The sequence below is a fragment of the Pristiophorus japonicus genome, chromosome 13, assembly GCF_044704955.1.
Source record: "Pristiophorus japonicus isolate sPriJap1 chromosome 13, sPriJap1.hap1, whole genome shotgun sequence".
Classification (NCBI taxonomy): domain Eukaryota; kingdom Metazoa; phylum Chordata; class Chondrichthyes; family Pristiophoridae; genus Pristiophorus; species Pristiophorus japonicus.
Window position 1 is genome coordinate 5,907,132 of NC_091989.1, and position 27,369 is coordinate 5,934,500.

Genomic DNA, 27,369 nt, shown 5'->3' on the forward strand with positions numbered 1-27,369 from the left:
CAGGGCCTGATGCACTGCATCCCAGAGTACTTGAGGAGGTGGCCTTGGTAATAGCGGATGCATTGACAGTCATTATCCAACATTCCATTGACTCTGGATCAGTTCCTATGGAGTGGAGGGTAGCCAATGTAACCCCACTTTTTAAAAAAGGAGGGAGAGAGAAAACAGGGAATTATAGACCGGTCAGCCTGACCTCAGTAGTGGGTAAAATGATGGAATCAATGATTAAGGATGTCATAGCAGTGCATCTGGAAAATGGTGACATGATAGGTCCAAGTCAGCATGGATTTGTGAAAGGGAAATCATGCTTGACAAATCTTCTGGAATTTTTTGAGGATGTTTCCAGTAAAGTGGACAAAGGAGAACCAGTTGATGTGGTATATTTGGACTTTCAGAAGGCTTTCGACAAGGTCCCACACAAGAGATTAATGTGCAAAGTTAAAGCACATGGGATTGGGGGTAGTGTGCTGACGTGGATTGAGAACTGGTTGTCAGACAGGAAGCAAAGAGTAGGAGTAAACGGGTTCTTTTCAGAATGGCAGGCAGTGACTAGTGGGGTGCCGCAAGGTTCTGTGCTGGGGCCCCAGCTGTTTACATTGTACATTAATGACTTAGACGAGGGGATTAAATGCAGTATCTCCAAATTTGCGGATGACACTAAGTTGGGTGGCAGTGTGAGCTGCGAGGAGGATGCTATGAGGCTGCAGAGTGACTTGGATAGGTTAGGTGAGTGGGCAAATGCATGGCAGATGAAGTATAACGTGGATAAATGTGAGGTTATCCACTTTGGTGGTAAAAACAGAGAGACAGACTATTATCTGAATGGTGACAGATTAGGAAAAGGGAAGGTGCAACGAGACCTGGGTGTCATGGTACATCAGTCATTGAAGGTTAGCATGCAGGTACAGCAGGCGGTTAAGAAAGCAAATGGCATGTTGGCCTTCATAGCGAGGGGATTTGAATACAGGGGCAGGGAGGTGTTGCTACAGTTGTACAGGGCCTTGGTGAGGCCACACCTGGAGTATTGTGTACAGTTTTGGTCTCCTAACTTGAGGAAGGACATTCTTGCTATTGAGGGAGTGCAGCGAAGATTCACCAGACTGATTCCCGGGATGGCGGGACTGACCTATCAAGAAAGACTGGATCAACTGGGCTTGTATTCACTGGAGTTCAGAAGAATGAGAGGGGACCTCATAGAAACGTTTAAAATTCTGACGGGTTTAGACAGGTTAGATGCAGGAAGAATGTTCCCAATGTTGGGGAAGTCCAGAACCAGGGGTCACAGTCTGAGGATAAGGGGTAAGCCATTTAGGACCGAGATGAGGAGAAACTTCTTCACCCAGAGAGTGGTGAACCTGTGGAATTCTCTACCACAGAAAGTAGTTGAGGCCAATTCATTAAATATATTCAAAAGGGAGTTAGATGAAGTCCTTACTACTCGGGGGATCAAGGGTTATGGCGAGAAAGCAGGAAGGGGGTACTGAAGTTTCATGTTCAGCCATGAACTCATTGAATGGCGGTGCAGGCTAGAAGGGCTGAATGGCCTGCTCCTGCACCTATTTTCTATGTTTCTATGTTTCTATGTTAACACTATGTGTGTATGTGTTACACTGTGTGTCTGAATGTATTGATGTTAACACTATGTGTGTATGTGTTACACTGTGTGTCTGAATGTATTGATGTTAACACTATGTGTGTATGTGTTACACTGTGTGTCTGAATGTATTGACGTTAACACTGTGTGTGTGTGTTACACTGTGTGTCTGAATGTATTGATGTTAACACTATGTGTGTATGTGTTACACTGTGTGTCTGAATGTATTGATGTTAACACTATGTGTGTATGTGTTACACTGTGTGTCTGAATGTATTGATGTTAACACTATGTGTGTATGTGTTACACTGTGTGTCTGAATGTATTGACGTTAACACTGTGTGTGTGTGTTACACTGTGTGTCTGAATGTATTGATGTTAACACTGTGTGTGTGTGTGTTACACTGTGTGTCTGAATGTAGTGATGTTAACACTGTGTGTGTGTGTGTTACACTGTGTGTCTGAATGTATTGATGGTAACACTGTGTGTGTGTGTGTTACACTGTGTGTCTGAATGTATTGATGTTAACACTATGTATGTGTGTGTTACACTGTGTGTCTGAATGTAGTGATGTTAACACTGTGTGTGTGTGTTACACTGTGTGTCTGAATGTAGTGATGTTAACACTGTGTGTGTGTGTGTTACACTGTGTGTCTGAATGTAGTGATGTTAACACTGTGTGTGTGTGTGTTACACTGTGTGTCTGAATGTAGTGATGTTAACACTGTGTGTGTGTGTGTTACACTGTGTGTCTGAATGTAGTGATGTTAACACTGTGTGTGTGTGTGTTACACTGTGTGTCTGAATGTAGTGATGTTAACACTGTGTGTGTGTGTTACACTGTGTGTCTGAATGTAGTGATGTTAACAATGTGTGTGTGTGTGTTACACTGTGTGTCTGAATGTAGTGCTGTTAACACTGTGTGTGTGTGTGTTACACTGTGTGTCTGAATGTAGTGATGTTAACACTGTGTGTGTGTGTGTGTTACACTGTGTGTCTGAATGTAGTGATGTTAACACTGTGTGTGTGTGTGTTACACTGTGTGTCTGAATGTAGTGATGTTAACACTGTGTGTGTGTGTTACACTGTGTGTCTGAATGTAGTGATGTTAACAATGTGTGTGTGTGTGTTACACTGTGTGTCTGAATGTAGTGCTGTTAACACTGTGTGTGTGTGTGTGTGTTACACTGTGTGTCTGAATGTAGTGATGTTAACACTGTGTGTGTGTGTGTGTTACACTGTGTGTCTGAATGTAGTGATGTTAACACTGTGTGTGTGTGTGTTACACTGTGTGTCTGAATGTATTGATGTTAACACTGTGTGTGTGTGTGTTACACTGTGTGTCTGAATGTATTGATGTTAACACTGTGTGTGTGTGTGTTACACTGTGTGTCTGAATGTAGTGATGTTAACACTGTGTGTGTGTGTGTGTTACACTGTGTGTCTGAATGTAGTGATGTTAACACTGTGTGTGTGTGTGTTACACTGTGTGTCTGAATGTAGTGATGTTAACAATGTGTGTGTGTGTGTTACACTGTGTGTCTGAATGTAGTGATGTTAACACTGTGTGTGTGTGTTACACTGTGTGTCTGAATGTAGTGATGTTAACAATGTGTGTGTGTGTGTTACACTGTGTGTCTGAATGTAGTGATGTTAACACTGTGTGTGTGTGTTACACTGTGTGTCTGAATGTAGTGATGTTAACACTGTGTGTGTGGAGCCGCGAGGGGCGGACCCTCAGTGACTAACGCCCAGTGCTGGGACTTTGCCATCTCTGTCTATTTCCTTTTGCAATGGCCGCGGCAGCCCGACTGAAGCTTGTTCTGCGACATCTCAATTCCCCAGTTGTATCCTTTATGTTTTTTAAAATCAATTACACACAGCCTGGGCTGACCTTCCGCCGGAAAGGAGAGGCGGCTTCTCTCGCCCGGCTCGTCCGCCAAAGTTACGGCGGGTGAATCAGCGGCGAACCTGTGGCGTATGTAACAGAGAAAGGCCAAAGTCCAGCATCCTGTGAGAGTCTGCAGAGAGCCGGATTAGGGGAACATCACCGAGCGCTGATTTGGATTTCAGAGTCACTGCTTTGCAACTCGCAACTTTTGTGGTGTTGCAGCTGTGCTCGCATTAGAGAGAAATGTCACTGTCGGAGGGGCAGTACTGAGGGAGTGCTGCACTGTCGGAGGGGCAGTACTGAGGGAGTGCTGCACTGTCGGAGAGGCAGTACTGAGGGAGTGCTGCACTGTTGGAGGGGCAGTACTGAGGGAGTGCCGCACTGTCAGAGGGGCAGTACTGAGGGAGTGCTGCACTGTCGGAGGGGCAGTACTGAGGGAGCACCGCACTGTCGGAGGGACGGTACTGAGGGAGTGCTGCACTGTCGGAGAGGCAGTACTGAGGGAGCACCGCACTGTCGGAGGGGTAGTGCTGAGGGAGCGCCGCACTGTCGGAGGGGCAGTGCTGAGGGAGCGCCGCACTGTCGGAGGGGCAGTGCTGAGGGAGTGCTGCACTGTCGGAGAGGCAGTACTGAGGCAGCACCGCACTGTTGGAGGGGCAGTACTGAGGGAGTGCCGCACTGTCAGAGGGGCAGTACTGAGGGAGTGCTGCACTGTCGGAGGGGCAGTACTGAGGGAGCACCGCACTGTCGGAGGGACGGTACTGAGGGAGTGCTGCACTGTCGGAGAGGCAGTACTGAGGGAGCACCGCACTGTCGGAGGGGTAGTGCTGAGGGAGCGCCGCACTGTCGGAGGGGCAGTGCTGAGGGAGCGCCGCGCTGTCGGAGGGGCAGTGCTGAGGGAGCGCCGCACTGTCGGAGGGGCAGTGCTGAGGGAGCGCCGCACTGTCGGAGGGGCCGTACTGAGGGAGCGCCGCAATGTCGGAGGGGCAGTGCTGAGTTAGCGCCGCACTGTCGGAGGGGCAGTGCTGAGGGAGCGCCGCACTGTCGGAGGGGCAGTGCTGAGGGAGCGCCGCACTGTCGGAGGGGCAGTGCTGAGGGAGCGCCGCACTGTCGGAGGGGCAGTGCTGAGGGAGCGCCGCACTGTCGGAGGGGCAGTGCTGAGGGAGCGCCGCACTGTCGGAGGGGCAGTGCTGAGGGAGCGCCACAATGTCAGAGGGGCAGTGCTGAGGGAGCGCCGCACTGTCGGAGGGGCAGTACTGAGGGAGCGATGCACTGTCGGAGGGGCAGTACTGAGGGAGCGCCGCACTGTCGGAGGGGCAATACTGAGGGAGCGCCGCACTGTCGGAGGGGCAGTACTGAGGGAGCGCCGCACTGTCGGAGGGGCAGTGCTGAGGGAGCGCCGCACTGTCGGAGGGGCAGTGCTGAGGGAGCGCCGCACTGTCGGAGGGGCAGTGCTGAGGGAGCGCCGCACTGTCGGAGGGGCAGTGCTGAGGGAGCGCCGCACTGTCGGAGGGGCAGTGGTGAGGGAGCGCCGCACTGTCGGAGGGGCAGTACTGAGGGAGCACCGCACTGTCGGAGGGGCAGTACTGAGGGAGCACCGCACTGTTGGACGTGTTGTCGTTCTGATCAAATCAACCAGCTGTCATGTCAACAAGCTGTCTAAGCAGCCAATCACAATGCAGAATTCTCATAGAATCAGAAAGTGAAGGAGTTGCTTTTATTCTGAATTTTAAAAATGTTACAGAGAGCAAAACAACGATTGGGTCATGGGGAACAAGAAAACATAAAATAAAGATGAACAAACTAAAATAAATCTAACTTTTTTTTTTAAGTTTCTTAAAAATTGTTATTTTAATTAAAATGGATAAATATGACACTGCACAAAAGTAAAATGAGTTTTTCAGTGGCATAACCTGTGTTTACCAGTTAATTCACTGTTAAAAACCCAGTTACACCTAATCCAACAAGGTTTAACTTTTAATGGGGTGTTTAACAGCGATATTACCGTGGAAATCCCAAGTTTTTGTCAGTTTCACTGATTACACTGGGGGCGCGGGAGGTGACTCCACAGCACAGCCGATGTGGGAGCAGTGAGTGACTGACCGCAACATTAGTATTTCCACATTAGGATGCACATGCACTTAATTCATGCGGTCAGTTTCAGAGAGGTAATGACGGCTCACTGTTATTACCCACTGCAAATTCCGGGCTATTAAGTTCTCCCAATATTTATCCCTCAAGCAAAATCATTAAAACTGATCATCTGGTCATTATCACATTGCTGTTTGTGGGAGCTTGCTGTGCGCAAATTGGCTGCCGCCTTTCCTACATTACAACAGTGACTACACTTCAAAAGTACATCATTGGCTGTAAAGCGCTTTGGGACGTTCTTGGGTGCTATATAAATGCAATTCTTTCCAAAGATTTGCTTACACATATCGGTTGATGACTTTTTGTTTGCTTCTCACGTACATTCCATTTCTGAGTTGTGTCTTTCACTTCTTTGCTTCTTACTTCCCATGTAGCTTTGGACTCGGCTTGTTGCTCTCACGCACTGACAGTCACGGAAATGGCTGGAGAAATTCAACACGCGTTGGTTTCTGACGTAAAATGGTTGGCACAATGCCAACACGCACCCGCCTGAGGCCCAAGCGAAATTGGGCCTCGAGCTTTGTTTGCATTGAACTGGTGAGCTGCGGAAAGGATCTGGGCGTCCCATTGCAGCTTGCCGGTTGGCTGCTGCAGTGTCCAATTTCTCCGCCCTCGTTGATGTCAGCGAGTTCAGGGTGGAAGACAGCAAGAGGCGGGAATCCATGTAATCCTGAACTGGGTCTTCCACCCCATTGGCATAGTAAGGTCACCAAAAAAATAGAACCTCATGATAGGTTCCTAGAATGATAGCACACTATCGTGCCTGTTTGAAAGAGCTATCCAATTAGTCCCACTTCGCTGACCTCTCCCCATAGCCCTGCAAAATGTTGTATCCAATTCCCTTCTGAAGGTAGTTATTGAATCTGCTTCCACCATGCTATCAGGCAGTGCATTCCAGATCGTAACAACTTGCTGCGTAAAACAAAAAATGCAAAAAGAATAAATTTGCATCCTTGCACCCAGGAATTACCGTGTGGAATTATCGCCAAAAGTGTCAAAAAATATGCATTCAACAAACAAAATGTAACTCTGAAAGCTTGTGTTGCTTTCCTTTACCCATATTTCAGACTGCCTTTCCCACGTCTGCAGAAATCGTGACACATACTGATCCTGGAAGGCCCCGGTAAGTAATGGCCAAAACTGGCTGGAATAATAACAGCGTGTTAACGACACACACCATCATTAATGCGCCAATCAACCAGCCAGCTCAGGGCATTAAGAGATACGCCCCGAGTTGTGAATCTCCAGAACTTACTGGTCGATTTCAGCTGCTCCGCAGTTTGCTTCACACAAGCAGCATCTCGCCCTTAGCCTCCCCGTTATTTTTTAAGAACTTGCTGGCTTTACACATTAATTTGCCCATTTAACTCGCGCAGGAAGTTAGGGCTGGTAACAAAGAGCATGTGTACCCTTTTAACGATGTGATAATTATCAATGCAATACCAATTGACCTCTCTGGCCCAGAAATTGGACAATTTAAACTTGGGCGGGGGGCGGGGGGGAGGGGTTGTGGGGCTGGAGGAGATTACAGAGATAGGGAGGGGGCGAGGGCCATGGAGGGATTTGAAAACATGGATGAGAATTTTGAAATCGAGGCGTTGCTTAACCGGGAGCCAATGTAGGTCAGCGAGCACAGGGGTGATGGGTGAGTGGGACTTGGTGCGAGTTAGAACACAGGCAGCCGAGTTTTGGATCACCTCAAGTTTACGTAGGGTAGAATGTGGGAGGCCAGTCAGGAGTGTGTTGGAATAGCCAAGTCTAGAGGTAACAAGCGCATGGATGAAGGCTTCAGCAGCGGATAAGCTGAGGCAAGAGCGGAGACGGGCCCTCTGGTTAGAATTCAGCCATTCTTTCCCCTCCACAGACTTCTTCCATTATTTTTGACCTCTGCTGAAGTGGTGGCTTGTTCCAGTTAACCAGCGTCTCGATTTTAAGATTCTCATCCTTGTTTTCAAATCCCTCCGAGATATTTGTGCTCCTTCAATCCCCGATTTTAATCGCTCCAGCAAATATTGCTTTGGCTGTTTCGGTTGATTATTATTTGGTCAGTGAGTGTTGATGTTGTCATTGGGCGAGTCACCATGTACAACAGTATGGGCAGCTGGGCTGAAGGTTGCCGACATAGACTGGTTGGGCCGAATGGCCTGTTTCTGTGCCGTATATTCTATGTAATACACAGTTGAAATGACAGTCATTGAAGGACACTGGTTTTATAGACTGTTTCTATCTATGTTAATTCAGTCGCCTTGCACAGTACCTCTCCAGGAAATTTCCCCAATAATGTCGTCAATTCTCATTATTTTGAACAAATTCATTTTATAAAAATAAGTAACAGAACAGGAAAGAAAACACCCCCGCTCTTCTAAATAGTGCCATGGGATCTTTTACATCCACCTGAGAGAGCAGACGGGGCCTCGGTTTAACGTCTCATCTGAAAGACGGCACCTCCGACAGTGCAGCGCTCCCTCAGTACTGCACTGGGAGTGTCAGCCTAGAATTTTGGTGCTCAAGTTCCTGGAGTTGGACTTGAACCCACGACCTTCTGACTCAGGCAAGAATGCTACCAACACCTGACACTTTGATATGAATGATATCCTCAGTAATAAGAACATAAAAATTAAGAACAGGAGTAGGCCATTCGGCCCCTCGAGCCTGCTCCGCCATTCAATGAGATCATGGCTGATCTTCGACCTCAACTCCACTTTCCTGCACTGTCCGTATATCCCTTGATTCCCTTAATATTCAAAAATCTATCGATCTCTGTCTTGAATATACACAAAGAATGAGCCGCCTCAATGGAATTCTCTGGGGTAGAGAATTCCAAAGATTCACCACCCTCTGAGTGAAGAAGTTTCTCCTCATCTCAGTCCTAAATGGCCGACCCTTTATTCTGAGACGGTGACCCCTGGTTCTACACTCCCCAGCCCGGGGGAAATATCCTCCCTGCATCTACCCTGTCAAGCCCTGTAAGAATGTTGTATGTTTCAATGAGATCACCTCTCATTCTTCTAAACTCTAGAGAATACAGGCCTAGTCCACTCAATCTCTCCTCATAGGACAATCGCCCCCATCCCAGGAATCAGCCTGGTGAACCTTCGTTGCATTCCCTCAATGGCAAGTGTATCCTTCCTTAAGTAAGGAGACCAGAACTGTGCACAATACTCCAGGTGTGGTCTCACCAGGGCCCGATATAATTGCAATAAGATGTCTTTACTCTTATACTCAAATCCTCGTAATAAAGGCCAACATTCCATTTGCTTTCTTAATTGCTTGCTGTACCTGCACGTTAACTTTCAGTGATTGGTGTACAAGGACCCCCAGGTCCCTCTGAACACCAACATTTCCCAATCTCTCACCATTTAAAAAATACTCTGTTTTTCTATTTTTCCTACCAAAGTGGATAACGTCACATTTCTCCACATTATATTCCATTCGACATGTTCTTGCCCACTCACTCAGTCTGTCTATATCCCTTGAAGTCTCTTTGCATCCTCCTCACAACTTACATTCCTACCTAGCATAGAAACATAAAAACATAGAAATTAGGTGCAGGAGTAGGCCATTCGGCCCTTCGAGCTTGCACCACCATTCAATAAGATCATGGCTGATCATTCAACCTCAGTACCCCTTTCCTGCTTTCTCTCCATACCCCTTGATCCCTTTGATCGTAAGGGCCACATCTAACCCCCTTTTGAATATATCTAACGAACTGGCCTCAACAACTTTCTGCGGTAGAGAATTCCACAGGTTAACCACTCTGAGTGAAGAAGTTTCTCCTCATCTCAGCATTGTATCATCAGCAAACAAATCAGATTGTGAATAGCTGGGGCCCAAGCACTGACCCTTGTGGCACCCCACTAGTTACTGTCTGCCAACCTGAAAATGACCCGTTTATTCTTACCTTCTTCAGTTCTCTGTCTCTGTTTCCCATCGCAATCTTGTTAAGCTGCTGTTTCTGTTGGAAAAAACCCATCAGACTGTAAAATAATGTTTTATTTGCTGGTGCGTTTTGACCTAATTTACCTAATTTTGACCTAAAAACTGAAGAATTCCTGCAGGATGTGTCTAGCAGCTTAATTAAGTACCTGCGCTGACTGAGAGGATGGAGAACTGAGGCTGGATCAGAGATCCCAGCAACCTGTTAAGTGAACAGGTCGGGATGTTAAACTGATTTTTAGGGATGAAATTCCTGCTATAGTCAACCTTGCTGTTAAAGTTGACTTTCACCAATTTTGTCGTTGACAGGAATTTCACCCATTGTGAGGGGAGAGGTGCATTCTTACTCTTCCTGTAAAAAGGATATAGCGGCATTGGAGAGGGCGCAAAAAAAGATTTACACGGATGGTACCAGAATGAAGTTATACCTGTCAGGAAAGGATGTTTAGGCTGGGTCTCTTTTCTAAACACAGAGAAATCCAATGGGGAATTCAAGAAGAAACTTCTTTACCCAGAGAGCGGTGAGAATGTGGAACTCGCTGCCACAGGGAGGGGTTGAGGCAAATAGTATCGATGTATTTAAGGGGAAGCTGGACAAGCCAATGGGGGAGAAGTGAATAGAGGGTTATGCTGATAGATTTAGATGGGGAAAGACGGGAGGAGGCTCGAGTGGAGCATAAACGCCGGCATGGACTGGTTGGGCCGATTGGCCTGTTTCTGGGCCATGTATCCGATGTAACTCTGAGCCTTTTGAAATTGTATCCTCCCTTGAGTAAAATTAGAATGTATCGTGTTGCTGCAGTATAAGGACTCTCGCATTTACACCAGTCAACTAGAACCCCTAATAAAGAATCCCAGAGTAGCTCCAGGTTGTCCAATATCATATAGTGGACACTAACATAAAACATCGTTGTTCTTGTGTGAATTTTGTACTCTTAAAAAGAAATTGCATTCAGCCTTGTTGTTTGAAACTATCTTTATACTTAGCTACACTTTGGAAAATGGATTTCTCAGCCCCGAGCAGAGGCAGTTTTATGAGGAAAATGGATTCCTTCATATCAAGAAGCTGGTTTCTGATGAAAATCTTGAACTCTTTAGGTAAGTTGTTAAAGAAAGAAAGCTTGCATTTATATAGCACCTTATTGCATCCTCGGTGACACCCCATAGTCCTTCACATTCAATGATTTCAGTATTACAGCAGTACAGAGGGCGGTCAGAGAATAGGTAGAAGCAGTGAATATAACAGAGTGATTATTTCCTCCCAAGTATTCAGAAGAGGAAACGTTATGGTCCTCGTACTGAACCCTGGGGAACATCACTCTATACCTCCCCACAATGGTCCCTTTAACCAGTTGTGCGGCCCATTCAACATTTCACGCTTGCGCAAAATCTCGCATTGAAAAGCTGCTCGATGGCCTGCATGGGACCTCCAGATGTCTGCGCGGCCACAGCTTAGCGGGAACGTTGCCTTCCTCCAATCCAAAAACAGCCATTTACAACTCTCTGTTTTCTATCCCGTAGCCAATTTTGCATCCAGGCTGCTACAGCCCCTATTATCCCACTGGCTTCAACTTTGCTGACATGCCGATTATGTGGGAATCGCCACAGAAAGGGAATCAAACCTTCCTTGTCTAAAATAAATTCCTGCATTTATATAGCACCTTTCACGACCACCGAACATCCCAAAGTGCTTCACAGCCAATGAAGTACTGTTGGAGTGTAGTCACTGTTGTAATGTCGGAAACGCGGCAGCCAATTTGTGCACAGCAAGCTCCCACACAGCAATGTGATAATGGCCAAATAATCTGTTTGTGATGTTGATTGAGGGATAATTATTGGCCCCAGAACACCGGGAATAAATCCATTGCTCTTCTTCTAAATAGTGCCACCTGAGAGAGCAGACAGGGCCTCGGTTTAACATCTCATCCGGAAGACAGCACGGCACTCCCTCAGCACTGCACTGGGAGTGTCAGCCTACATTTTTGTGCTCAAGTCTCTGGAGTGGGACTTGAACCCACGACCTTCTGACTCAGAGGCGAGAGTGCTGCCCACTGAGCCACAGCTGACACAGTCTAGGGAGCTGTAACCTTTTTGGCAGCAATTCCAACCCAATTATTTGTGGGGTATGAACGAGTAGAACCAACTGTCCATAATTGATCGCGATTTGCATTAAACTGGTAATCTCGCTCAGACCAGCCCTAAATCCGTCACGGTGCAGCACTGGAGGTTACAGTTAAGGCAGCATTGGAACTTTACCATCTCTCTCACCTTCGCTGTGCTTGATATACCCTTCCTCTCCTGAGCCCAAGGCACCCATTTATTTTTTATTCATTCCTGGGATGTGGGCATCGCTGGCAAGGCCGGCATTTATTGCCCATCCCTAATTGCCCCTTGAGAAGGTGGTGGTGAGCCGCCGCCTTGAACCGCTGCAGTCCGTGTGGTGAAGGTGCTCCCACAGTGCTGTTAGGGAGGGAGTTCCAGGATTGTGACCCAGCGACGATGAAGGAACGGCCGATATATTTCCCAGTCAGGATGGTGTGTGACTGGGAGGGGAACGTGGAGGTGGTGGTGTTCCCATGCGTCTGCTGCCCTTGTCCTTCTAGGTGGTAGAGGTCGCGGGTTTGGGAGGTGCTGCCGAAGAAATCCTTTCTGCTCAATGGGCCAAATGGCCTCTTTGTGTGCTGTACTTTTCTATGATTAGGAACATAGATAACCCAAGTAAGATGATTGATTTTGATATAAATGAGATGGAAATCTTAAAAAGGCTTAAAAAAGGGGCTTGAAACAAACAAATCACTTGAGAGGGATGGTATTTATCCCAGATCGCTGATCAAGACGAGCGAGGTGATCTGTGAGGTAGTGACAGTCATTGTGAGGAAGTCTGTGGGCACTGGGGAGGTGCCAGCAGATTGGAACCAGGCTAAGTGAGTCCATATTCAAAAAGAGGGACTCAGGTAACCATAAACCCATTTATTTCATTGCATGTAAAAATAAAATGGATTGGATTATCGGAAGTAAACTGGAAGACTAACAATAATAATCTAATACTTATTAAGGTGATTAAGAAGGCATACAGAATACTTTCCTTTATTAGCCGAGGCATAGAATACAAGAGCAGGGGGATTATGCTTGAACTGTATAAAACACTAGTTGGGCCACAGCTGGAGTACTGCGTGCAATTCTAGTCACCACATTACAGGAAAGATGTGATTGCACTGGAGAGGGTACAGAGGAGATTTACGAGGATGTTGCCAGGACTGGAGAATTTTAGCTATGAGGAAAGATTGGATAGGCTGGGGTTGTTTTCTTTGAAACGAGGCTGAGGTGAGACCTTATTGCGGTGTATAAAATTATGAGGGGCCTAGATAGAGTGGATAGGAAGGACCTATTTCACTGAGCAAAGAGGTCAATAACCAGGGAGCATTGGTTTAAAGTAATTGGGGGGAGGTTTAGAGGGGATTTGAGGTGAACCTTTTTCACCCAGAGGGTGGCGGGGGTCTGGAACTCACGGCCTGAAAGGGTGGTAGAGGCAGAAACCCTCATCGTATTTAAAAAGTACTTGGATGTGCTCCTGAAGTGCCGTAACCTACAGGGCTACGGACCCAGAGCTGGAAAGTTGGATTAGGCTGGGTGGCTCTTTGTCGGCCGGTGCGGACACGATGGGCCGAATGGCCTCCGTCTGTGCCATAAATGTCTATGATTCTATGATTAATTTGGTGCATATACTGGATAAATGTAACTTTTACACGTCTAACTGAAAATTGTTTGTCTTTGTTCCAGAGCTGAGTTTGAGAGGATTTGCCGGAGGGAGGTTATAGTTCTGGGACTAACGGTGATGAGAGATGTAACCATTACTAAAGCAGAATACGTTCAAGATCAACAAGCTGTTTCTAAGATCCAAGATTATCAGAACAGTGAAACTCTCTTTAAATACTGCTGTCTGCCAGAGGTGAGAGACAAGGAGAATGGGCTAAATATAAAGAATATATTCAATACAGGTGCAGCGTCGAGAATCTGGAGTTCCGAAATGTTCTGGAATTCGGACTGATTGGTGGCAGGGTCGTCCGGAATCCGTAAAATTTTCCGGAATCCGGACCTGTCGACCCTGCCGACCTCGGGGCCTCCTCGCCGACCCGCCCGACGACCTCCTTGGCGATTCGGCCCGAACAGCTCCTTGGCGGGAATCTCCCCCCCGCCCCCTCACACTTTCTGACGTTCCCAAATCCGGAAATACCCAATCCTGGGCTCGGGCGTTTCCGGGTTCGTGACGTCAGAAAGCAAATTGAAAGTCCGGAATCCGGACCGGCCTCAGTCCCGAGGGTTCCGGATTTTAGGCAAATGAATGAGACCCGAGGATATATTCAGAAGGAGATGTTCGTGTAAGATTACGTTCTTGTAAAATAAAAACATTCTCTTAGCAGAAACCGTCACTTTTGTTTCATTAATAATCTGAAACATTGCCATCGAATCATGGAAATTTCAGGCTGACAGTCAATGCATTATGCTCGTGCCCTTAGTTCCACATCAGAGCGATGCACTGTAACCCGAATTCACCGCCCTTCCCCATACCCTTTAATATTTTTATTCTTTTAGGTATCAGCCGGGGCTCAGTGGGCAGCACTCTCGCCTCTGAGTCAGAAGGTGGGTTCAAGTCCCACTCACTCCAGGGACTTGAGCACAAAAATCTAGGCTGACACTCCAGTGCAGTACTGAGGGAGTGCTGCACTGTCGGAGGTGCCGTCTTTTGGATGAGACGTTAAACCGAGGCCCCGTCTGCTCTCTCAGGTGGACGTAAAAGATCCCATGGTATTATTTTGAAGAAGAGCAGGGGAGTTATCCCCGGTGTCCTGGGGCCAATATTTATCCCTCGATCAACATCACTGAAACAGATTATCTGGTCGTAATCACATTGCTGTGTGTGGGAGCTTGCTGTGCGTTAATTATCTGCTGCGTTTCCCACATTACAACAGTGACTGCACTTCAAAAAAGTATTTCATCAGCTGTAAAGCGCTTTGGGACATCCTGGGGTCGTGAAAGGCGCTATAGAAATGCAAGTCTTTCTTTCGTGAAATGTTTATCTCATTCTTTAATTTACCAACTGAATCTCTGCTCAGCCAATTCATTGGTAGAAAATGTAATGTGTAGAATTTGTCTTTTAATTCAATACGGTTATGCTTCTAGATCTTGAAATATGTGGAGTGCTTTACTGGCCCTAACATCATGGCAATGCATACCATGCTGATTAACAAGCCCCCAGATACAGGTAAAGGAAGCAAAGCTGTGCCACATGCAGTTGGGTAAGGCTGACAATTTCCTTCAGTAAATATATCATTTGCTGTTTCAGTATCATAAGCAGAAAATATTCCAACGGCAAATCTTTGAGGCGTTAAACTGAATAAGGGATATTTCTTTTCCTGAATAGTGTATTTTCTGAACATTTCTAGCGAGCTATGACTTGGTAAGTCATTATTAAAATGGGAGATTCTCCAATTTTTCCCATATTTAGTAGAGCTTGACAGTGATGTGAGGTTGTGGTAAACTGTATTGCTAGCTCATTGGAGTAGGAGAATCATAGAAACTTACGAGACAGAAGGAGGCCATTCGGCCCATCGTGTCCGTGCCGGACGACAAAGAGCTACCCAGCCTAATCCCACTTTCCAGCTCTCGGTCCGTAGCCCTGTAGGTTACGGCACTTCAAGTGCACATCCAAGTACTTTTTAAATGTGGTGAGGGTTTCTGCCTCTACCACCCCTTCAGGCCGTGAGTTCCAGACCCCCACCACCCTCTGGGTGAAAAACGTTCTCCTCAACTCCCCTCTAATCCTTCTACCAATGCCCCCTGGTTATTGACCTCTCTCCTGAGGGAAATAGGTCCTTCCTATCCACTCTATCCAGGCCGCTCATAATGTTATACACCTCAATAAGATCTCCCCTCAGCTTCCTCTGTTCCAAAGAAAACAACCCCAGCTTATCCAATCTTTCCTCATCGTTAAAATTCTCCAGTCCTGGCAACATCCTCGTAAATCTCCTCTGTAACCCTCTCCAATACAATCACATCTTTCCTGTAATGTGGTGACCAGAACTGCACGCAGTACAGAGAGGGATAATTGAGTTTGATATAAAAGTGACCTGTGTTCTGTGTATGTTTTCAGGAAAGAAGACTTCTCGCCATCCTATGCACCAGGACCTGCACTATTTCGCATTCAGGCCTGCAGACCGGATTGTGTGTGCCTGGACTGCCATGGAGAGAGTTGATCGCACCAATGGGTGCCTTGTTGTGTTGCCAGGGACACACAAGGGCAGACTGCAACAGCATGACTACCCCAAGTGGACGGTAAGCACTATGCCACAAGGCTTCTTTTCTTTATTCGTCCATGGGATGTGGGCGTCGCTGGCAAGCTCGGCATTTATTGCCCATCCCTAATTGCCCCTTGAGAAAGGTGGTGGTGAGCCGCCGCCTTGAACCGCTGCAGTCCGTGTGGTGAAGGTGCTCCCACAGCGATGGATTTGTCGTAGCGGTTTTGTACGACTGAGTGTCTCGCTGGGCCATTTCAGAGGGCAGTTAAGAGTCAACCACATTGCTGTGGGTCTGGAGTCACATATAGGCCCAGACCGGGTAAGGGCGGCAGATTTCCTTCCCTAAAGGACCTCAGTGAACCCGATGGGTTTTTTACGACAATCCGGTCGTTTCAATGGGCCCAAGTTTTGGCTGTTCCCGCAGAACCGCACGCCTCCGAGAGGCCCGCCTATTTTGTAGAATTAAAAGCACGCCTAAAACTTACCTCGCAGTTCTCGGTGTTCAGCAGTCGGCGCAGCACAGCACAGCACAAGCAGCTGGGGGCGCAGCTACAGCCCTCCCAGCGCGTCCTGTCTCCGGGCGACCCTATCCCTGGCCGAAGGGACAACGCAATGTGCGTCGCCCCTATCCCGGACCGAGTGACCTGCCTGCCTCACCGTCCCTCGCCTCGTCGCCACTGCCCTTACCTCCTCGGCGGTGGGGCCCGCCCGACTAGCAGCTCTTTGGCGGCGGGGTCCGTCCGAACTCCTCCTCGGCAGCGGGGCCCGCCCGACCAACTCTTCGGCAGGCTGTTGGAGGGCTCCTGGTGCTCCCGGGATAGGTGAGTAGAAACGTTACATTTTTTTATTTATTGATTGATTTTTTATTTTAAATTTTTTAACTTTTGATTTTTTGATTGATTGATTTATTGATTTATAGAAACATAGAAACATAGAAAATAGGTGCAGGAGTAGGCCATTCGGCCCTTCTAGCCTGCACCGCCATTCAATGAGTTCATGGCTGAACATGCAACTTCAGTACCCCATTCCTGCTTTCTCACCATACCCCTTGATTCCCCTAGTAGTAAGGACTTCATCTAACTCCTTTTTGAATATATTTAGTGAATTGGCCTCAACAACTTTCTGTGGTAGAGAATTCCACAGGTTCACCACTCTCTGGGTGAAGAAATTCCTCCTCATCTCAGTCCTAAATGGCTTCCCCCTTATCCTTAGACTGTGTCCCCTGGTTCTGGACTTCCCCAACATTGGGAACATTCTTCCTGCATCTAACCTGTCTAACCCCGTCAGAATTTTAAACGTTTCTATGAGGTCCCCTCTCATTCTTCTGAACTCCAGTGAATACAAGCCCAGTTGATCCAGTCTTTCTTGATAGGTCAGTCCCGCCATCCCGGGAATCAGTCTGGTGAACCTTCGCTGCACTCCCTCAATAGCAAGAATGTCCTTCCTCAGGTTAGGAGACCAAAACTGTACACAATACTCCAGGTGTGGCCTCACCAAGGCCCTGTACAATTGTAGCAACACCTCCCTGCCCTTGTACTCAAATCCCCTCGCTATGAAGGCCAACATGCCATTTGCTTTCTTAACCGCCTGCTGTACCTGCATGCCAACCTTCAATGACTGATGTACCATGACACCCAGGTCTCGTTGCACCTCTCCTTTTCCTAATCTGTCACCATTCAGATAATAGTCTGTCTCTCTGTTTTTACCACCAAAGTGGATAACCTCACATTTATCCACATTATACTTCATCTGCCATGCATTTGCCCACTCACCTAACCTATCCAAGTCGCTCTGCAGCCTCATAGAATCCTCCTTGCAGCTCACACTGCCACCCAACTTAGTGTCATCCGCAAATTTGGAGATACTACATTTAATCCCCTCGTCTAAATCATTAATGTACAGTGTAAACAGCTGGGGCCCCAGCACAGAACCTTGCGGTACCCCACTAGTCACTGCCTGCCATTCTGAAAAATCCCCATTTACTCCTACTCTTTGCTTCCTGTCTGACAACCAGTTCTCAATCCATGTCAGCACACTACCCCCAATCCCATGTGCTTTAACTTTGCACATTAATCTCTTGTGTGGGACTTTGTCGAAAGCCTTCTGAAAGTCCAAATATACCACATCGACTGGTTCTCCCTTGTCCACTCTACTGGAAACATCCTCAAAAAATTCCAGAAGATTTGTCAAGCATGATTTCCCTTTCACAAATCCATGCTGACTTGGACCTATCATATTACCTCTTTCCAAATGCACTGCGATGACATCCTTAATAATTGATTCCATCATTTTACCCACTACCGATGTCAGGCTGACCGGTCTGTAATTCCCTGTTTTCTCTCTCCCTCCTTTTTTAAAAAGTGGGGTTACATTGGCTACCCTCCACTCCATAGGAACTGATCCAGAGTCAATGGAATGTTGGAAAATGACTGTCAATGCATCCACTATTTCCAAGGCCACCTCCTTAAGTACTCTGGGATGCAGTCCATCAGGCCCTGGGGATTTATCGGCCTTCAATCCCATCAATTTCCCCAACACAATTTCCCGACTAATAAGGATTTCCCTCAGTTCCTCATCCTTGCTAGACCCTCCGACCCCTTTTATATCCGGAAGGTTGTTTGTGTCCTCCTCAGTGAATACCGAACCAAAGTACTTGTTCAATTGGTCCGCCATTTCTTTGTTCCCAGTTATGACTTCCCCTGATTCTGACTGCAGGGGACCTACGTTTGTCTTTACTAACCTTTTTCTCTTTACATATCTATAGAAACTTTTGCAATCCGTCTTAATGTTCCCTGCAAGCTTCTTCTCGTACTCCATTTTCCCTGCCCTAATCAAACCCTTTGTCCTCCTCTGCTGAGTTCTAAATTGGTTGATTTATTGATTCATTTATCAATTATTATTGATGATGGCTCTTTATTGCTAAAAGTGAAGTGTTTAATGCTTTGGAAAATCCCCTCACTTCCCTCTAACTTCCCTTCTCCCCCCTATCTCTGGCTAATTCTAAGGTGTGCGCAAGGTTTTTCTGAGCGTACAAAAGTCGACACTTACTCCGTTCTAAGTTAGTTTGGAGTAATTTTTCGCGGCCTAAACTTGCAAAACAGGCGTAAGTGGCTGGACACGCCCCCTTTTGAAAAGAAAACTGAACTAAAACAAAAGTAAACTAACTCACTAGAACTGAAGCAACCTAAATGCCGAGAATTGCGATTTCTAAGATACTCCAAACTAAAAAAATAGGAGCAACTCCAACTGAAACTTGGATGGTCACCACTCGCTTTTTATTCTAGATTTATTTAATTAACAGAATTTAAATTCCCCAGCTGCTGTGGTGGGATTTGAACTCGTGTCTCTGGATTATTAGTCCAGGCCTCAGGATTACTGGTCCAGTGATACAACCACTGTGCTACCGTAGCCCATGCTGTCCATATTACAATCTCTTAAACAAAATGAAAGGAAGAGGGCACAGGGGTCGAGGAAATTCAGAGAGAGGAGCAGGGAACACAAATGAAAGAAACTGACCAGCCCAGTGTTCCCTGTGAGCTGCGCTTTGCTTCAGCGGGGTCTGACTCTTGCAATGCACGGTCGTTACCTTTCTGCGCATGTGCGGTATTTCCAATGTAAAAGCCAGTGAGCGGTCCGCGCGCGACCTCACAGATTACTGTTTGGCCGCGAGTTTCAGCTGAGCTGCCTGAGGAGCGAGAGAGAAAGCCCTTGGGCCGAGGAATTCTTTCCCCTATTTTCCTCCTGGAATCTGGAAGTCCAGCCAGAACGTGGAAGTATGGTGAACAGTAAGCAGGCTGGTGACAGGCCGGTGGGATGGGCAGACATGTGGCAGATTAAATTTAATGCAGAAAAGTGTGAAGTGATACATTTTGGGAGGAAGAATGAGGAGAGGCAATATAAACTAAAGGGTACAATTCTAAAGGGGGTGCATGAACAGAGAGACCTGTGGGTATAGGTGCACAAATCATCAAAGGTGGCAGGGCAGGTTGAGAAAGCGGTTAAAAAACCTTACGGATCCTGGGCTTCATAAATAGAGGCACAGAGTACAAAAGCAAGGAAGTTATGATGAACCTTTATAAAACACTGGCTCAGCCTCAACTGGAGTATTGTGTCCAATTCTGGGCACCACACTTTAGGAAGGGTGTGAAGGCCTTAGAGAGGGAGCAGAAAAGATTGACGAGAATGGTTCCAGGGATGAGGGACTTCAGTGACGGGGAGAGACTGGAGAAGCTGGGGTTGTTCTCCTTGGAGCAGAGAAGGTTGAGAGGAGATTTGATCGAGGTGTTCAAAACCATGAGGGGTCTGGTCAGAGTAGATCGAGAGAAAGTGTTCCCATTGGTGGAAGGGTCGGGAACCAGAGGACACAGATTTAAGGCAATTGGCAGAAGAACCAAAGGCGACAGGAGGGAAAACGTTTTTACGCAGCGAGTGGTTAGGATCTGGAATGCGCTGCCTGAGAGGGTGGTGGAGGCAGACTCAATCGTGGCTTTCAAAAGGGAGTTGGATAAGTACCTGAGGGAATTTTATTTTGCAGGGCTACGGGGAAAGGGCGGGGGAGGGGGACTGGCTGAGGGGCTCTTACAGAGAGCCGGCACGGGCTCGACGGGCCGAATGGCCTCCTGTGCTGTAACCGTTCTCTGATTCTATGATTAGAGATCTCCCAGGGCGAGTTTTTAGTTTGTTTACCAGCAGGTACATGTGCGCAGTGTGGGAAGCACGCTATGGCGATGGTCTGAGCACACATCATTTGAGACTGACTTTGGAGGATTGTCGACCACGATGCAGCATTTCAGCAACTTACCCAGGCGTATGATAGAATAGTTTCTGTATGCTGATCCTTTCTCCAGAACTGGCTTCACTTAATGGGCTCAAGTTTCGGCCTGAGTTGCTCCTATTTTTTTGGAGCAACTAGTTTAGAATGAAGCATCTGAGAAATTGCAATTCTCTGCATTTAGTTTGCTCCAGTTCTAGTCAGTTAGAATAGTTCCATTTTAGAACAGATTTTTTTTTTCAAAAGGGGGCGCGTCCGGCCACTTACGCCTGTTTTACAAGTTTAGGCGAAAACTTACTCCAAACTAACTTAGAATGGAGTAAGTGTAGATTTTTGTACGCTCAGAAAAACCTTGCCTATACTTAGAAATCAGGCGTAGGGAACGAGAGATGGGGGGAGGGGAGGGAAGTTTACAAACATTAAACACTTCACTTTTACAAATAAAGAGCCATCATCAATAATAAATGATAAATAAATCAATAAATCAACCAATAAATCAATCAAAAAAATAAATAAATAAATAAAATAATTTAAAAAAAACAATAAATAAGAAATGAAAGTTTCTACTCACTGACTGCAGCATCGGGAGACCTCCAATAGCGTGCTGGGACGGGCCCCACCCAGTGTCTCTCTCTGTCTCTGTCAGTGTCTCGCTCTCTGTCAGTGTCTCTCTGTGTTTCTGACAGTGAGGGGGGGAGGGTGAGGGGAGGGAGGGATGGGGGGGGGGGGGGAGGAGAGGGGGGAGGCTGAACGGGCCCCGCCGACGAGAGGAAGCCGGGCCGAAGAATTCGGGCGGGGCCCACCCCCAGCAAGATGCCGGGCGGGCGGGCCCTGCCAAGGACGTGGAGGGAGGGGGACAGAGGAGGGGGAACAGCTGAACAGGAGGGAGGGAGGGAGGAGGGGGGAGGAGGGGGAACAGCTGAACAGGAGGTGGGGGGGGAGGGTGGGAGCGGGAGCTGAACGGGAGGGAGGGAGGCCCGAGTCCCGATCTTCGCCCGGGGAGCCCATTTGGCCAGGGCTAGGGGCAGCGTGCTTCGGGCCCCTCCCACGCAGCCTCGGAGGCGAGGAGCTACTGCACATGCGCGCACACTCTAGCGCGCATGTGCAGAGGTCCCGGCACTGTTTTCAGCGCCGGGACCTGGCTCTGCCCTCCACGCGTTCTGCTGCACTGCGCCGAGGGCCTGGATCGACCAGACGGGGGGGAGAATACCAACGTAAATAATAAGCACCGTTTCTGTTCTATACCGGGGGAAAACTTGGGCCCAATGAGAGCAGCTTCCCCACCTGCAGACACAACACTGTTCAGCAAGGGCTAAAGACCAAGTACTGCCCTGTTTTAAAACAGGATTCCACTTAATTTTGGATCCCATTATTAATTATGGAATTAAATCCTATTCGCTCATTGCATTTTCAAATAAAATGATAGTTTAGCATTCCACACTAACCTACTAAAAAATAACCTTATACTTTGGTATTTTGGTACAAGAATTATATCCGAATAAAGGCTTAACGATTCCGCAACTGTCAGAATATTGGTTCTAGTAATTGCAGCTGCTTCATTTTACCTCTTCAACAAAAAGTCCCTTATAATTTTAGTTGTAAACACCCAAAATTGTGACGCTTCTGATTTCATATAGTCCTAGCCGTAGATAATGGTCTTATGTTACCTACGAATGTAATATACTGTTTTCCCATCCACTGTAACTTCAGGATGGGGTCAATAAGATGTACCATGGCGTGCGAGATTATGACCCCAATTATCCCAGGGTTCACCTTGTGATGGAGAAGGGTGACACAGTATTCTTCCATCCTCTGCTCATCCATGGATCAGGAATGAACCGCACTCTGGGCTTCCGAAAGGTAAGGGGTCACTTGTGATGAGAGACAGGGATCAGATCTCGCACACACTTTATGCAGCAGATCAAAAGATTTTTCACCACTGTCTTGCAAACTTTTTATTTATTCATTCACAGGATGTGGGTGTCACTGGCAAGGTCGACATTTATTGCCCATCCCTAACTGCCCCTTGAGAAGGTGGTGGTGAGCTGCCTTCTTGAACCGCTGCAGTCCGTGTGGTGAAGGTGCTCCCACAGTGCTGTTAGGGAGGGAGTTCCAGGATTGTGACCCAGCGACGATGAAGGAACGGCCGATATATTTCCCAGTCAGGATGGTGTGTGACTGGGAGGGGAACGTGGAGGTGGTGGTGTTCCCATGCACCTGCTGCCCTTGTCCTTCTAGGTGGTAGAGGTCGTGGGTTTGGGAGGTGCTGCTGAAGAAGCCTTGGCGAGTTGCTGCAGTGCATCTTGTAGATGGTGCACACTGCAGCCAGGGGGCGCCGGTGGTGGAGGGAGTGAGTGTTGAAGGTGGTGGATGGGGGGCCACAAATTGAACTCCATATTTTGAACTTGGAACCTTCCTGATCTAAATGGCTAAATGCCAAACCCTCAAATAAATTAAGCAATTGAACCACTGAGCTAGCATTTCTTCTCCCATTTTTGATAGCAGTTGGTTGATGTTTACAGGTCAGAAGTCTTCTGTGTTATGTCATCATCCTCATCATAGACAGTCCCTCGGAATCGAGGAAGACTTGCTTCCACTCTTAAAATGAGTCCTTAGGTGGCTGTACAGTCCAAAACAAGAGCCACAGTCCCTGTCACAGGTGGGACAGACAGTGGTTGAGGGAAGGGCAGGGTGGGACTGGTTTGCCGCACGCTCCTTCCGCTGCCTGCGCTTGATTTCTGCATGCTCTCGGCGACGAGACTCGAGGTGCTCAGCGCCCTCCCGGATGCTCTTCCTCCACTTGGGGCGGTCTTTGGCCAGGGACTCCCAGGTGTCGGTGGGGATGTTGCACTTTATCAGGGAGGCTTTGAGGGTGTCCTTGTAACATTTCCCCTGCCCAGCTGGGGCTCGTTTGCCGTGTAGGAGTTCCAAGTAGAGCGCTTGCTTTGGGAGTCTCGTGTCTGGCATGCGGACAATGTGGCTTGCCCAGCAGAGCTGGTCGAGTGTGGTCAGTGCTTTGATGCTGGGGATGTTGGCCTGTTCGAGGACGCTAACGTTGGTGCGTCTGTCCTCCCGGGGGATTTGCAGGATCTTGCGGAGACATCGTTGGTGGTACATCTCCAGCGACTTGAGGTGTCTACTGTACATGGTCCATGTCTCTGAGCCATACAGGAGGGCGGGTATTACTACAGCCCTGTAGACCATGAGCTTGGTGGCAGTTTTGAGGGCCTGATCTTCGAACACTCTTTTCCTCAGGCGGCAGTGTGTTATGTTCAGAGCCATTGGTTTACAGGGATTGAATAAAGCGTATTCTGTTTTTAATATATGGAATCCAGGAATTTTCATTAGTGTTGATTCCGTCTGTCTTACCATGAAAACTGAAAATAATTATTACAGCATTCACTGCGATCTGTGTTTGCACTTTCCTAATCAGAAGCATATTATGCACCTTCAAGCAGCCGGGAACAGGGACATATTTCCGCTGGTTGGGGAGTCTAGGACTAGGGGTATAGTCTAAAAATTAGAGCTAGACCTTTCAGGAGTGAAATTAGGAAACACTTTTACACACAAAGGGTGGTAGAGGTTTAGAACTCTCTTCTGCAAAAGGCAATTCAGATCAGCCATGATCTTATTGAATGGCGGAACAGGCTCGAGGGGCCGAATGGCCGACTCCTGTTCCTATGTTCCTAGAAGCCAGGAAATAGGTTGCCTGCTTATCCTTTCTTGCCAGAGAATGGGGAGTGATTCAGGAAGACATAAATATTATTAAGTAATGGATATGTGTATGGAGATATGATTTCAAACATAATCATATCTCAATACCAGTGAACCATGTAATTGTTAGCATAATATCCTGGTATTGATCTCATGATTACCTTTTATTTGTTTTGAAGAAACATAAGAAATAGGAGCAGGAGTCGGTCATTCGGCCCCTCGAGCCTGCTCCGCCATTCAATAAGATCATTGCTGATCTTCGACCTCAACACTTTCCCGCCTGATCCCCATATCCCTTGATTCCCCTAGAGTCCTCTCCTCAGAGGACAATCTCCCCATCCCAGGAATCAGTCTAGCGAACCTTTATTGCACTCCCTCTGAGGCAAGTATATCCTTCCCCGGTGTCCTGGCCAATATTTATCCCCCAATCAACATAACAAAGACAGATTATCTGATCATTATCACATTGCTGTGTGTGGGAGCTTGCTGTGCGCAAGTCGGCTGCCGCGTTTCCCACATTACAACAGTGACTACACTCCAAAAGTATTTCATTGGCTGTAAAGCGCTTTGAGACATCCGGTGGTTGAGAAAGGCACTATATAAATGCAAGTCTTTCTTTACTGTGAACTCACTGTATTCCGTGTTTGCAATCCAATGTTTTTTCTAAGGCAATCTCGTGCCACTTTACAAGTGCGGACTGCTACTACATCGATGTAAAGGGAACCAGCCAGGAGAATATTGAGCAAGAGGTTCTTGAGATTGGACGTAAAAAGTACGGCATAGACAAAGACGTAACTATGGCGGTATGTTTTAAAAAAAATGTATTTTGTCAAACTTGCAATCACAAACAGTCGCTACCAGTTTAAGCTCTTTCTGTTGTTATGGTATTCCGTGGCAATTGTTCCCTGTGAACGGCGCTTTGTTCCACGCAGCCTGTTCCTTTTAATGCGCGGCCCCTTTAAATTTCTGCGCATGCGCGGTGTGTACAATGTGAACGCCGGTGATCGGTGTGTGAGGGACCTCGCAGATTACTGTGTGACTGTGCACACGTGCAGCTTAGAGGGAACATTGTCCCCCCGGCTTGTTTTATTTACTGTAAATCAATCTGCGGGCAGCGACAGTTCTGAAACATCAGGTGGGACAGACAGTGGTTGAAGGAAAGGGTGGGTGGGACTGGTTTGCCGCACGCTCCTTCCGCTGCCTGCGCTTGGTTTCTGCATGCTCTCGGCGACGAGACTCGAGGTGCTCAGCGCCCTCCCAGATGCTTTTCCTCCACTTAGGGCGGTCTTTGGCCAGGGACTCCCAGGTGTCGGTGGGGATGTTGCACTTTATCAGGGAGGCTTTGAGGGTGCTTTGTTGGCTGTAAAGTGCTTTGAGACGTCCGGCGGCTGTGAAAGGCGCTATATAAATGCAAGTCTTTCACGGCATCGACGCCAACCCCACTGCACCGAGCTGTCTTGCAGTCAGATCAGAAGGGATCCAATGCTAATGCTTCTGTGGCTTTATCTTTCCAGGATGTTTGGTGTCTGAAAGGCCGACTTGTTCAAGGAGAGAGAACCAATCTGTAGAGTTGTTCTGGGAGCTGACCCTGAGTAACCACTAGAGGGTGCTGTGGGTTTGTATCATTAACCCCGAACCATTCATCGCCGTGATCATTGATTATTTGTGTTTACAAACTATAATATCACTGTGTTCAGTGTATTTCAGTAAGATCTTTAATTTAACAGCTTACATCACTACCTGCATTAATCATTCATGTGGTATTAGTTCTAAGTAAAGTCGTACTGTGACACAGTACAAAAGTGATTTCCAGTTGAGTGATCTGTGACTCAACCAGTCAGTTACCAGTTCTGATTGCACTTGCATTGCTTGACTTTAATTACATTTTGTTTCAATTGGTCTATTCTGTATTAATTTATACTGAATGCTGTCAATGCATCATTAAATTTATTTAAATTCAGAATTGCATTACAGTTGACTGCCCAGTCCATTGGCAGAAGTCTATGGGACCGAAATTGTCCCTTTATTTAAGGTCGGGGCGTTAAGGCTTTACCGACCGGGCGCAGATGGAGGGAGCCACCCATCGGCAATTGTCCCCCCGGGCCGGGGCCGGCGGGGACGGGTTTACGAGCACCCCCGACTCTCCGCCCACCCGGCGCTCCGACTCTTTACCGCCCCGCGGGGGAGATTGCCCCGCGAGAGCGTGGCTGATGCCAGTCGGTGCCCCCGACAGTTTCGCGCGGCAGGAAGCTGCCGGTGGCTGGGCCGTGCGGTCGCCCTTAAAGGGGAGGGTGCACCGCTCTTAAAGGGGAGGGCACACCACGGCGGCCTCCATTTTGTTTCAGTTGTCGGCCGACTCTGGGTGCTGGCCTGGCCCAACCCTTCCCCGGTTAAAGGGTTTCCAACCGAGTACGAGAGGGTTTAAAAAAGGAGGGGGAGTCGCAGTATTGATTAAAGAAACAATTGCAGTGGTGAGGAGGGATGATATTTTAGAAGGATCATCAAATGAGGCCACCTGCCTTATTCCCTTTATTCCTTACATTGAAGTATATAGCATTTAGGGGAGGGACATTGCTTGCGTCATCACTGCCCCACTCCCGCCCCACACCCGCCCCGAACCCGCCCCGAACCCGCCCCGAACCCGCCCCACACCCGCCCCGAACCCGCCCCGAACCCGCCCCAATCCCGCCCCGAACCTGCCCCACTCCCACCCCGAACCCGCCCCGAACCTACCCCAATCCCGCCCCAATCCCGCCCCGAACCTGCCCCACTCCCACCCCGAACCCGCCCCGAACCTACCCCAATCCCGCCCCAATCCCGCCCCGAACCTGCCCCACTCCCACCCCGAACCCGCCCCGAACCTACCCCAATCCCGCCCCAATCCCGCCCCGAACCTGCCCCACTCCCACCCCGAACCCGCCCCGAACCTACCCCAATCCCGCCCCAATCCCGCCCCGAACCTGCCCCAATCCCGCCCCGAACCTGCCCCAATCCCGCCCCGAACCTGTCCCAATC

The 27,369-nt window shown here is 48.0% G+C and overlaps 1 protein-coding gene across 1 annotated transcript; it reads left to right on the top strand.

The window, feature by feature from the left end:
• The first annotated feature begins 3,359 nt into the window (after positions 1 to 3,359).
• On the top strand, positions 3,360 to 26,317 carry phyh (phytanoyl-CoA 2-hydroxylase). The gene is made up of 9 exons (XM_070897095.1): positions 3,360 to 3,442; positions 6,705 to 6,760; positions 10,561 to 10,671; positions 13,354 to 13,522; positions 14,755 to 14,836; positions 15,725 to 15,906; positions 22,351 to 22,500; positions 25,023 to 25,157; positions 25,869 to 26,317. Exons 1-9 carry the CDS (start codon positions 3,389 to 3,391, stop codon positions 25,920 to 25,922), a joined length of 993 nt encoding a protein of 330 aa, XP_070753196.1. The 5' UTR covers positions 3,360 to 3,388; the 3' UTR covers positions 25,923 to 26,317.
• Positions 26,318 to 27,369: the final 1,052 nt, after the last annotated feature.